At 40.4% G+C, this 13,282-nt stretch overlaps 1 protein-coding gene across 3 annotated transcripts in view; it reads right to left on the bottom strand.

The window, feature by feature from the left end:
* The window catches only part of WDR35 (WD repeat domain 35), a 56,255-nt gene that overhangs the window by 4,573 nt on the left and 38,400 nt on the right, over window positions 1–13,282 (bottom strand). For all 3 annotated transcript variants that reach the window (XM_037151792.2, XM_037151791.2, XM_037151790.2), the window contains 7 exons: window positions 11,047–11,127; window positions 7,147–7,283; window positions 6,614–6,817; window positions 5,378–5,524; window positions 4,592–4,724; window positions 2,075–2,185; window positions 849–1,013 (listed from right to left, as the gene is read on the bottom strand). In XM_037151792.2, the coding sequence (XP_037007687.2) occupies window positions 849–1,013; window positions 2,075–2,185; window positions 4,592–4,724; window positions 5,378–5,524; window positions 6,614–6,817; window positions 7,147–7,283; window positions 11,047–11,127 (978 nt within the window). The remainder of the gene's footprint in view (window positions 1–848; window positions 1,014–2,074; window positions 2,186–4,591; window positions 4,725–5,377; window positions 5,525–6,613; window positions 6,818–7,146; window positions 7,284–11,046; window positions 11,128–13,282) is intronic.

The following is a 13,282-nucleotide window of genomic DNA, read 5'->3' on the forward strand; positions in this document are numbered from 1 at the left end:
GAAGATACTGTTTAATCCTCATTCACACAGATACAATCATCTCTAAATTCAACTCTAAAAACAGGAGGAAAGTCAGCGAGGTGGAATTTAAACACCCTCATTTATGATAAACACTTTAAAACCCATTTTCTTTTCCTTAGCACTGGTACGTGCTTAGTTCTCTCTTGGTATTTAACCCTTGGAGTTAGAACTTACAACATACTAAGAAAATAAGAGATGCTGTCAAATAAGTCAGAATAAAGAAAGCTTTCATGGAATGGATTATATTTTCATAACAAACAGATTTTTAAATAATGTTCCAAGTACACAGAGATAAAATAGTTTTAACATGGTATATCCTTCAGGAATTTTTATTTTTATTTATTTAAGTGATTCTGGGGGAAATTTTCATTTCTTCACTGAGACAAATGGGAAAACAATGGAATGTAAGCATACACACATTTATATAACACTGCACTAGTCAGCTTCCTGCCAACAGCACCTTATGAAAAGGAAACGCCTTCAGGACTTATGCGTCTGAAAGGACTCAAAACTCCATTATCAACAGGAGTTATCGCCCAGGTAAGGAAATTTGTGGTTTATGGTCCCTAAAAATTCTATAATTCTTCACCATCAGTATTAAGTAAACACATAATTGTTTAGGTACCAATAGGTGCTAATATTAATAAATGGCGTTGTTAGTAAAGGCAATAATGCTAAGATAACACATAGTTATAGTAGTAATAAAACCAGAGGTGTTTTTCTACAACAAACAGTTGTTCCCAAACAAATAGAAAATGTGTTCTTTGCTATCTAAGAAAACACTGGTAACAAGAACCAAACAAATACTCACTGCTACCGTCACATACCTTAAACATCAGTTTAGCAGCATCATAAAAGTAATTGGCTTTCCGGTAGAGTTCTATGGCATCAAGAATTTTATTCTTTTCTAATAAATGAGCCGCATACCTCGCTAACAGGGGTCCAATTTCTTTCATACTATGATTTTTAGCCAATTCAACAGCTTTATTCCACTAGGAGAAAAAATATACCATTCAGTCACATATGTCATAAAATTCACACAATAAAGCTTTAAGTTTATAATAATATTATATGAAAATTATAAACTGGTATATGTTTTTAAAAATCACTTAAAATCAGACCAATTATAAGTTTTATAAGTTGAACATGCACAAAAATTATTAAAGTAGCTAAGACTTTGATTTGCTTAAGAAGTACATTTGAGAAAGAAAGCCTCCAAATTTATAACCACATTAATCTTAAAATTCTAATTCTGCACAAACTATAAGACAGAAAAAGATATGTGTATAGTAACACAAAATACGCAATTTCAGTTAAGAAAATGTCGTATCAGATTTAATATTTACAAGTTACTTTTATAAAGCAAATGAAGCTTTATAAAATACTCCAGAGGAATGCACTGATTGTCAACAATTTCAACAAAAATTGTGCGCTTTAATTTCAGTTAAATTCCGGCTCTTAAAAAATATCAAGTATACATTTTCTTTAAAGGGAAAACAATCTACTCCCCCGGCTTGTAGGGCTCAGTGGATTAAGCACCTGCCTGGGTTGCAGGCCAGTCCCCAGCTGGGGGCGTGTGAGAGGCCACCAATCTATGTCTCTCTCACACACTGAGGTTTCTCTCCCTCTCTTTCTCCTTCTCTGACCCTCTCTCTTAAAGTAAATAAATAAAATCAAAAATAAATAAAAATAAAGGGAAAAGACTATAGACTTGCCAAAGTAAATATTGATAAAGTAACTCAATTCTTTCTTCTTGCAATGACCATTACCTGGTCCTTCTTTAGAAACAAGACCCAATCCTGATGAAATGCAGAAAAACTGGCCAGACTAAAAGCACAAGGTTGGTTCATGTTCCCACACTGAGTTGGATGTGACTGGGTCACCCCTAACAGTGGCACTTCCAAACGGGACGGAGCGCCAACATTTCCTCGGTCCTCTACTAAGTAAGAGACTACCTGTCTCCTTGCACAAAATTCACCTCCAGCTCTCCAACCCTCTGTCAGCAACAGCCTTCAAAGGATGGCTGTGCTGACTTCCATTTTCAGCTCCTTACTTGGTTGAGATGCACGCAGGTATCTACCGCTGCCTTTGGCTGACTGCATTTCAAAAATGCAGTCACTGCTTGTTCACACATTCCAACCCTCACAAACATTTGTGCTATTTCCTGTAAGGGTAAAACAGTACTATCAGATTTCACACATCGAGGAAGTCACTTACATTCTAATTTACGAAACTCCACGGGGACATGTGGTTACAGTAATTTTGCATCAGAACAGACACAGGGACTGAGGCCACAAACCACAATGGGTGCAGAGGCACCACCTTGGGTAAGACCCGGGGAGCTGAGGGCTCACCGGGCCCTGCAGCTCCTGCATTCTTTTCTTTCTCGGTTCAGAAGCCGCTTTAAGCTCTAAAATAACCCCCCCTCCCCCGCACTGGTGTGTAAGAAAAACCTTTAAGGCAAGAGATGATGTAGTCAAAAGTGATTGCTCACATGAGGCTTAGGGAACCCATTCACAGAGCTCGCTGATACATCCACAGAGGATGCCCGGGACAAGCTGGCCAGTCACCGGGTCAGGAAGCTGGACCCAAAACAGAGCTCCCAGAGGGAGGAGGCAAGGAGAGAGAGAGCCACGGCAAAAGCCTGTCCCACCCGAGTGGCTGTGCTTTCCATCTCCAGAGTTTGTTTGTTTGTTTGTTTTCTTGTCCTTCTGAATATCTAACTGGCCGGAGTTTTTCTCTCTCCACCTCTACTTTTAAAATATTTTGGGGAATATCATAAAAGCACATTTTGTATCCAGCTATCTTTTTTATATACCTACAGCCCTCCACTCTACCAGCTGACTTATCGAAGGGAGTCCAACTATCTTTTTGAAAGTAACAGCCATATTTTTATGATTAAAATAACACATTCTTATGGTAACAATAAAATTAGAAAACCCCAAAATGAAGTTAATCTTATTACCCAAGGAGACCTCTCTACAGTCTGATGTAATTTCCTAACACCTTCTTCCTCTGGATGCCCGTGTGTGGGTGGGGGATGGAGTACGGACCGTGATACCGTACAGGGTCGGCCAAGGACGTTTCCGGTTGGGAGTATGCAAAACACAGTATATTCCTGAGTCAGCATTTGTTAATTACTGTATTGTTTCCCATGTGAACAACTGTGGGCCAACTTTTGCCCAACCCTGAATATAGCTTTGCACCTGCATTTCCCACTCGAATATTATGTACAGTTTACCATGTTATTAAAAGCTGCTCCAGAACTTGATTTAAAATGTGCACTACTATTTAACATTTTTAATCACGTTAATTATTTAATTATTATTACAGCTATGATTGCTTAGTGTTTGCTCAGCAATATTACTATTTTGGGTCCCCTCCAGTTCTTTTCTGCTGCGTCATCAGACACACCCAACGGACAACGGTCCCATGGGCGGCACTGCCCCTGCCCAGGGCTGTGAGAGACTTCGTTTCTGTCCCACCCCAGAAAACACACCGGACTGAGAATAAGGGAGAGTGAAGTGCCGTTACCACGGGGATAACTGCTCTCATTCACGGTAGAGAAAACTGAGTTATCAGAACCCTACACTCGCCTGTTAGTTACCAGACAAGATTTTCCTGGCAGAACTCACAACTGATACATGTGTAGACCCTGCAGTTGAGAGCTGCTTACTCTGTAGGTTATTACACAGCTCAGTGATTTACATTTTAGATAATAAAACAAATAAAATACAACCTCATTAATGTCATTCAATAATCGATTAAAAGAAGCTTAAAAGGAACAAAGTTCCAGAGAACACTGCTTTTAGTTTTTCTTCTTTAATACATAAACGAATAAAAGTCAACCTATCTTTTAAAACTCCCGTTATACTAAATATCAAACATACACACATGCACACAAACCGCCAGACCCAGCACAGATTATTCTGAAGCAGACTTCTGACAACGTATCGCTTTATTTGTAAGTATGTCATGGGTTCAGCTAACTTTTAAAAGCAATTTTATAAAACTGGCAAGACCAGTTGTTTAAGGGTATAAGGGGAAAAAACAGTAATGGAAACAATACGGTAAAAACAAACTATTTTAAAAAACTAGCAAGACTATACAAAACTGCAATCATGTTAAAGTAGCAAGAATATGATTAATTTTTCCCTCCATTTTCAAGTATTCTATAATACTGATGCAGTGTTTTAACAATTAAAAGCATAATCCCATGTCTCAGCAACTGTAAGATTATAGGTTAATTTAAAATTTTCCTTGTTACAGAGAACATTTCCTGATAATAACATAAAAACCTTGGCCCTAGCTAAGGGGCTCAGTTGGTTAGAGCATCATCCTAATATGCCACGGCTGCAGGTTCGATCCCCAGTCAGGACACATACAAGACTTAACTAGTGGACGCATAAATAAGGGAAGCAACAAATGGATGTTTCTCTCTCAGTCTCTCTTTTTCCCTGCCTCCCTTCTCCCTTTCCTCTCTCTCTCTAAAATCAATCAATGTTTTAAAACCATAAAAACCTTATAAAGTAAACAAACAACTTCGAGAACTGAAATGTCCAATACCTACTGGAAGTAACTTGTGGTTTTCTGGAAGTGAATTAGCAAGACTCTCCAATCCCTCATAATCTTCTAACATATAATAGCATTCAGCTAAGCGCTCCTGGTTTCGGCCCTGCACGTAATACTGTACAGCATTCAACCTACAGAGGAAAAAGAGAAAACTCTGCAAGCTGATGTGAGTGTCCTGGTAAACAGCACTTCCAACCAAATCACGTTCCTTCATTAGAGTCACTAGTAAACTCTAATCATCATCCTCAGCCACAAAATGTCTTTGAAGCAGTTAAATCGGGGAGAAAAAATCTAAAATTGTGACGAATTTTTTAGTTAATATTCTTTGAAGTCTTAATATTGTTTTCATCTGATGCACAGTGGCACCTCCAAACACTGACATAAATAAAAAAGCACACTGATCAAAATGAAAGCTTAAAAATAAAAGCCAGTGATTTCTGAAAATAATCTACAATGACAAAATAAGCCCACATAAAATACTGTTTTTATTTCTTTGTTTCTTGAAGATCAGTCCCGAGTGGCTTGGAATTGCACACCGCGGTCTCCCACGGCGGAGCCGCCTGCCCCCGAGCACCGGCCCTTGGGTTCGGGACACTGGCGTCCTGGCTGGTCTAACAACCTAAGCCTCTCAAGCAGCCCCTCCCCCGCCACCTAGAGCCACTTGAAGTTTAGGATCCAGGAGGGATGGTCTCCATTTCCCAAGCAGTATTTCACAAGTAAGTGTGCAGGCAGCTGCATTTTAAGTGCTGGTGAGTGGCTGACGGGGTCCAGACAGGTAACTTACCACTTCTGTCGGTCAGCAAAGTAGTCTCCGATGGCATTGTGGGCCTGTTCAAGGAGACTGTCGTCGGCGTCACCGGATCCAGTCTTCAGGAGCTGGAGGACCCTAAACCAGTCTCCCAACTTCAGCCGGAGGCCTATAGCGAGATCTCTGCAAACAATTCATTCATTCACTTGTCTTTTTTTAAAGATTTTATTTCTTTATTTTTAGAGAGGGGAAGGGAAGGAGAAAAAGAGGGAAAGAAACATCCATGTGTGGTTACCTCTCATGCACCCCCTACTGGGAACCTGGCCTGTAACCCAGGTATGTGCCCTGACTAGGAATTGAACCAGTGTCCCTTTGATCTATGGGCTGGCACTCAATCCACTGAGACACACCAGCCAAGGCCATTCCCTCACTTGTTCATTTGACATATTTATCAAATGCCTACTATGTGCTAGGTTCAATTCGAGGGTACTGAGAATACACAGCAATGAACAGGGAGACAAGGTAAATCTCCAAACATTTCAGAAACTTAACCTGACCAGGTAAGAAGCAATGGGGAGAACATGGAAGAGAGAAAAGGAAACAATTTCCCACCTTTAATTCCCTAGACTTCCAATTTCCTTAGCAAAATAATTAAATAATAATCACTTCTTTTCATCAGTTTCCTAGTTATGATCAGGCTTATTTAAAAACCAAACATACAAAAACATATTTGGTTTTATCTTTCTGTATAGGGCTTATGTTGTATTAAATTGTATTAAGTTGTACTTCCTGGAAGTACAAATAATATTAATAAAAATTAGACATAATGTTTACAGCTGAAATGAAGTTTATACATTACATAAATCTGAAGTGAAAGATAAAGAATAAAACTCAATCCCTAAATATGTCTGACTTTATTTTGTGCTACTTGACATCAGAAAACTAAATAATGGCCTAAAGCCAAGCAATGAACTGTGTAATAAATGATAAAAAGCCCCCCAGTCTCTGTAGTCACGTGATTATTTTTCCTATCAAGTGAAACAATCTCCTATGGCCAGCGGTTCACATGTGTAAAAACTGCGAAGAAAACTGCCCCCAAATTACAAGCCATAAATTAATGAGGGGCATGTGGAATATCTAGGATATAATCCAACCTGATATTATTTTCTAAAAGAAACGGTACGGCGCAGTTAGTCTGTTTCACATTCTTCATCCATGAAAACACTGCCAACTCGGGAAGCGCCCTGGGAGGCCTGCACCTTCATCACTGACCTTCTGTCCATATCGAGATACATCCTCTCGGCCTCCTCGAACCCGCCGAAGTAGGCGGCGACCTCCGCCCGCTTCATGGACTCGCTCTGGAGGTTGCCCAGGCGCTTCACGAACTTGATGCCTTGGTAATCTTTGCAGTGCACAAATGCTTGCTCCGCCGTGTTCAAATCCAGTTTCTGAAGGGCTGCTTCAGCCAGGAGGCGCCTTCAGAGGAAAGAATCGGAAAAGTCCGTTGCAAATTACTGATGCACAAGTCTCGAACTAGGATTCAATTACTCTAATGATGGTTGCCAGTGAAACATGGTGAGCAATGATTATTTTAACACATTTTATACAAGTTTCATGGAATATTATGCTTATTTTGAGCTCTTCCAAATCTAAAGTGAATTCATCTCACAAAGAAGAGCAAGAACAGGAAGAACGGGACGTGTCCATCCCGTGGAGGCTGGCGTGAGAGGCACGGGACAGGGACAGAGCCGAGGCTGTGACAGCGCACGGCAGACACCTGGGCAGGAGCCTCCGCCTTCACCCACCAAAGTCGGGGGTGCGGATTGTCCTCTATGAACTGAGACGCATCTTCGATTCCAACCTTCTCGATCAGAGCTCGACTATCTCGCAGGGACCGAATCTCAAAGTTAACTACATAATCCTTGTTCGGATGTTCTGGATTCTACAAGAAAAGGTGAAAAGAAAGGAATTTAAATAGTTGCCTTTGGACTCTATGTTTCTTTTTTACAGCTTAACAAAAAAATAGCATCATATTGTGAGCAAAACTTGGAAGAAAGTCCCAGGTGTGGATCTTCTGAGTTATTTAAAAAACATCCCTCCGGCAACTATCAGGCTACCTGTGGGGAAGAAGGGGCAGCGGCAGAAGGGGTCCCAGTCTAGAAGAGAGACTTCTTTCCCTCAGCTCAGCGGTCTTTTCCCCGGGCACTGCTCCCTTCTCAGCCACAGTGCTGGGCAAAAGCGGGCAGGCCTCTGGCCCCCAATCCTTCATCTCCCTCCCCGCTGGGGCTATGAAGCACTTGCTCCATGTGCTGCTGGGCGAAGGCAAACAAAAGAAAAAGATCCAGTGTTCATCACCACTTTTCTTTTGTAATGTAGTAGACTGACCAAAAAAAAAAAAAACCCTGAAGGCGAGTCTTGAAGAAAAGAGCTAATGTCCAAAGAAAGGAGGCAAAAGGCTGTAATGAACTCAGCAATATTTTACACATTCCAGGTAATGAAAAGTGAAGCAGACGAGAAAATCAGAGCCCCCAGGTGTAAACAGCAGGGGCTCCCAGAGACCAAGTTCTCTGCAAAGGTGGACTGAGCCGCAGGCACCCCCTGCTCACCCTGCCGCTAAAGCACCAAGTCTAGAAACAGAAAAGTTCTTGGGAACTCCCAGGTACAAAGTAGGAAGCAGTATGAAGAGCGTGAGGTCAGGATTCAGACAGACTTAGGCTCAAATCCTAAGTCCACTGCTTTCTGACTACATGATAACTCTTTCTAGAGCCTGCCCTACCTCCCCCTCCCTTCTCACACAAAAAGCCAGAATCATCTTCCCAAAACAGAAACCCCATGACGTCACTCTCCGGCTTCCCTCCCCCACTGACTCCAGGAGGAAGTCCAAACTGCACAGCATGTGAGGTCCCTTATGACCTGAGCGGCCCTCCCCCGTCCCCTCTCCCCTTCCGCATCTGGGCCAATTACACCCACCAGCTCCGAAGCCAGACAGACAGCTTGGAGTCAAACCAAGTCTTTGCCTACTGCAAACCGGGTGTCGCCAGCAAATTAGCTTTTCCCTCCAAGCCTCAGACTGTTCATCTCAACAAATGGAGATAATCAAACTTACTTCCTTCAGTTATGAGGATTCAATGAGATTAACACACACCAAATATTCAGCACAATGTCTGGCTGTGCCACTCACGTTACTCGGTCTCCGAACTGACCCGGCAATGCTCTCTTGCTTCAGACCTTTGCAGAAACGCCCCTACTGACTGACCCACAGCATGCCCAACCCTGTTCTGGCTGCCGCATTTCTTGTCTACTTGAGGCCAGGAACCATGTCTTACTGTCAATAAGCATTTGCTGCATCGATGAACAGGCAAATTTTAGATGAATCATTTTACCCACTAAGAGCCTTCCTCATCTAAAAACGAGGTCTGTGCCAATGTACCACGGTGACAGTAAGAAACGAACACAACATGTAACATGCATGGAACATTTCGTGCGAAGTACGTTAGTCAGTGTTAATTCCCTTTCTTTTCCTCTTGCATTCCTTCTTCTCTAGTCCCCCAAGAAATTTCCATGTTATTTCTTTTTTCTCATGTTATTTCTTTTTTCTCCTGTTTTATTGAGACGTAACTGACACATAACATTGCATTACTTTAGGTGTACAACAGTCGTGTTATTTCTTAAACTGAATTTTTGTCAGAATCCACAGTTTAGCTAAATGCTTCCTGGTCACAAGGCCCCAGAGGAAGGCACAACAATATTCTTTTCTTTAAGGCTTTGCTTTTAGTAAGTCAGACAGAGAACAAAACTGGCACCAAGAACGCGGTGTCTCTCACAGTGTCACGCCTCCTGCCAGGAAACGGGGCAGTGGTGCTGTGCGTGTTCCTTATCCTAATATACAGGCATAAAGCAGCGTCCAGTGTACTGAGTCGTGAAGTCCACCTGACCGGTTTACATACATGTATTTTTAAATCCTTCATAGAAGTCAACGCACTCATCACAGCAGTAACACCACAGGTGTTTCCAAACATTCTAGAACTTAAGCTAATCAGCAACGATGAGCCTTTCTTAAAAAAAAAATTACAAAAAATTAAATCCAGCCAACTAAAAGATTCATCATAATTAAGGATTCATTTACAAAGAAAATGTAGTAAACACACTGGTAATACACTGCTTATTTTTTCATAAGTTTTTTCTTTACTCAAAAAAATGGTATTATTTGTGCTGAAAAAAATTATCTAAAGTTCTACAATCCCCTCAAGTTCACTTTCCAGTTATTAAAATTAACACTAAAAAGGTAGATTGCACAACAATGCAATTTTTATAAGATCACTTCTGTTCACTTAATCTAGTCTATCAAATCTTTGTGACAGAGGACGGAGGACCTGGGCTTTATCAGCCAAGACATGAGGCAGGAGGGGAAGGGTGCAGGGTGAGAGGTGAAGCTGAAAAGCTGTCGGCAGTCAAACATCAAAAATGAAGTCTGCGGCACTGCTGCAGTCTAGGATTATATGATCTCCAAGTGGGAGCACCTGGCTCTCCTCTGTGTGGACAGCACTTCCGCAGAGTAAAGAGAAAGACCTGTGCCTGCTGAAAGTACTAGACTTGTATAGAATTGAACTTGGTTCCACAGATACTGTACTGTTTAAACTGAATACATAACATCAGAGAATATGTACTTCCCCCTTTCCTCTCTTATGAACAAAGACATAAGGCCTTTTGTTTGTCCTTTTTCCCAAAAGATTTACTGAACAACTAACTACCCTCTAACTAGTCTCAGGCCGGTCTCCCTGCCCTGCTCTCAAGCCATTTTCAGACCAGCTTGAGAAGCCTGCCCTTTTTCCCCCAAAAGCCTCATTACGTAAGTGATAACCTTCACCCACATTCTCGGTGTCTGTGGGGTCATCACTCTTGACAACCAGACCATACTTTGGACAGGGGCCCACCCAGCTCGTGTAGGGCACTCATGACACAGGAAAAAAAAACGGCACATAATAAAATGGCTGTAATCTACATATGAAAACACACTACAAACTGCAACTAACTTCTAGAAATTTAAAATCTACTATCCTAATTCCAAAAAATATATGAGGTACATATAAAAAGTAAATGATTAGGATAAAATGAAGCTAAAACTGTACTCAGTATAGTCTTGGAGAAAAAAGATTCTCAAAAGATGGTTAATAAAGGCCAAAGTAATAGCTCAAAAAGATATCAGGAACCAGAAATGGATTCTTTTTAAACACCAGCAAAAAAAAAAAGAAAAAGATAGTGAACTTTGGAAAAAAGGTTATTCAAGTGTCCTAGAACTAAACTTTCAAATATTTCTTCAGAAACTCTTTGTTGTTAAGGCAAAAACAATGACAACCACTAGTTACCATTTTCCGAGCTCTTAGCACTGCGCTCAGTGCTGTTCGCGCATTTTAAATTGTGTGGTGACAGGTACTGTCATCGTCCATGTTTCAGAGGGGCTGGAAACTGAGGCTTGTGAACAGGGAAGGGAAACTCGAAAAGACGAAGGAGCCTCCGTAAAGGACGCACAACTAACAACGAACGCAGGGCTGGACGGCAGGTGTGTCCGACCCCTCGCCCCACACTCCCAACCGGGCCGCCATGCTGCTCGGGGCAGAAATTAATCCCAGTCAAGCCAGCAGCAGAAATATGACTGTTTTTCAGGAATTACCTTGGGAAAAAAAACTCATAAAAAAAGGAATTACCTTTAGTATCTCATCCAATAAAACTGATTTAATTTCTAAATCCTCAAAGTTACAAATATATCCAGAAGTCTGAATGGGTTCCTTTAAAGACAAAAACAAATGTTATACTTAATTATATAAAATTTTCATTCCTTAACATATCATACATTTTATTATCAAATTTTCAAACCAACAGAATAGTAGAAAGGATGTCATAAACACCCATATACGCATCATCTAAATAATTATTAACATTTTGGTTAATAAGCTTCAGTCAATTTTTTGGCTTCAGTATTTTATTTATTTTATCTTTATTTTATTTTATTGATTATGCCATTACATTTGTTCTATTATTTTATTTTTTTATTTATCTTTAGAAAGGAAGGGAAGGAGAGAGGGAAAGAATATCAATGTACGGTTGCCTCTTGTGGGTCCCCCGCCGGGAACAGCCTGCGATGTAAAGGAGCTCCCCTCAATCCCCAGCAGAAACAATAGGCATGTGCCCTGGCCGGGAATCAAACCTCAATCCTCTGGTTCGCAGGCCTGTGCTCAATCCACTGAGCTATACCAGCCAGGGCTGGCTTCAGTATTTTAAAGTAGATTTATAAAATTCATGACATTTTATCCCTAAATATTTCGGTTCATGTCTCTAGAGGATGTTCGCTCACAAGGCCACATTAGTATTACCACACCTTATATCATCAATATTCATTCCCTAGCCACATCTAATATCAGTGACATTAAATTTAACTCTTAATAGAATTCGCAAAAACTGTATTTGCATTTAAGTATATATATATACATGAAAAATCTGTCCTCTGTAAACATTAGCCAGCTAGCATTCCTGATAGATTTTCTACATGAGAAGATTTAGTTTGCCAATATGTAAACTCTTGGGTCTACTATGTGTCTGTCTCTTATCCCAGTATTATAAGGCTTGTAGAAGTAAGCTACAGTAAATGAATATTGTAATGTAAAGTAGCTGCCCCAAATCCCTAGCAGAAAGAATAGGCATGAACAACAGACCCAAAAAAATAAACTCCCAATATACTTAATACCTCCAAGAACACTGTAAAAAGAATAGAATGAGGTTGTCTGGCTATGGAAATAGTGCCAGAATGTAATTTTTAAAAATATGTCTGTATAGGTATGAAATAGATGATGAAATAGAAAGTAAACAAATCTAAATGAAATTACATTATCATATATATCACTCTGAAAGTCCTTCATATATGATAGAAACTACAGACATTTTTATAGGAAGATACCAAAAGAGTGAAAATAAAAATCACATTTAGTTTGAGTAAAACCTGAATCATATTCAGTTTGAGTTTAGTATGTCTAGGTTTAAGAATGAGGCCCTTGGAAGTACATTAGTATATGTGTTAATTGGAATTTAAATATATATATTCTTTTGAAAAGTAGAAATTATTGAGTGAAATAGTCAAATTATATGAAAAAATTATGAAATCCCTTTATTTTCTCAAAAAAAGAGGTTTTACATAAAGGTGATGTGTTCAAAAGTTTGGAAATCCCTTGTTTGGAAAAGAAGCCAATGTACAAAAATGATAGCCTGGTGGATTAAAAGTATGTGATATGAAAGAAAGATGCATATGAATAGCAGTACCAACGAGAGGAAATATTCAAGAAAATTAATAAAAGAGCTGTACCTTGAGGGGTCCCTGGAGATGAAAATGATCACATAGGAAATATCAATATTAAAATTCTCATCTCCTGGATGGATGCATAGGTAGACACATTTTGCTTCCTCGCACAACCAAATTAAGGACAACAAATTTAAAAACAAAAAACAACCAGAACTGCCGGAAAACCAAACTGTATGGAAGTTCAATAAACAAGGAGTTAAAGAAACATTCATCCAGACCAGTAGGAGGGGCTGAGACAGCAGCCAGGGTGAAAGGGACGTGCGGCAAGGGAGCCAGGTATGAGGCAGCTGCTGTCAGGCCAGGTAGCCCCACATTCATGTGCAGATAAACCAGGAGGAACAACCAGGAAGCAAGACACAACACACAGCCCAGGGTTCCAGTGCAGGGAAACTAAAGTGTCAAAACCTCTGGCTATAAGAACCTGTGGGGGTTGCTGCAGAGACAGAAACTTCTAGCCTCACAAGAGAGTTTGTTGGAGAGACCCACAGAGTCCTAGAACATATACAGCCTCCCCACACCATAATCAGCACCCAAAGGGCCTAATTTGCTTGTGGGTAGCAGGGGAAGTGACTGAAAGCCAGCCAAGATCC

Source organism: Artibeus jamaicensis, unplaced genomic scaffold (genome assembly GCF_021234435.1).
Source record: "Artibeus jamaicensis isolate MK-2021 breed Jamaican fruit bat unplaced genomic scaffold, CSHL_Jam_final contig_465, whole genome shotgun sequence".
In the NCBI taxonomy this organism is placed as follows: Eukaryota; Metazoa; Chordata; class Mammalia; order Chiroptera; family Phyllostomidae; genus Artibeus; species Artibeus jamaicensis.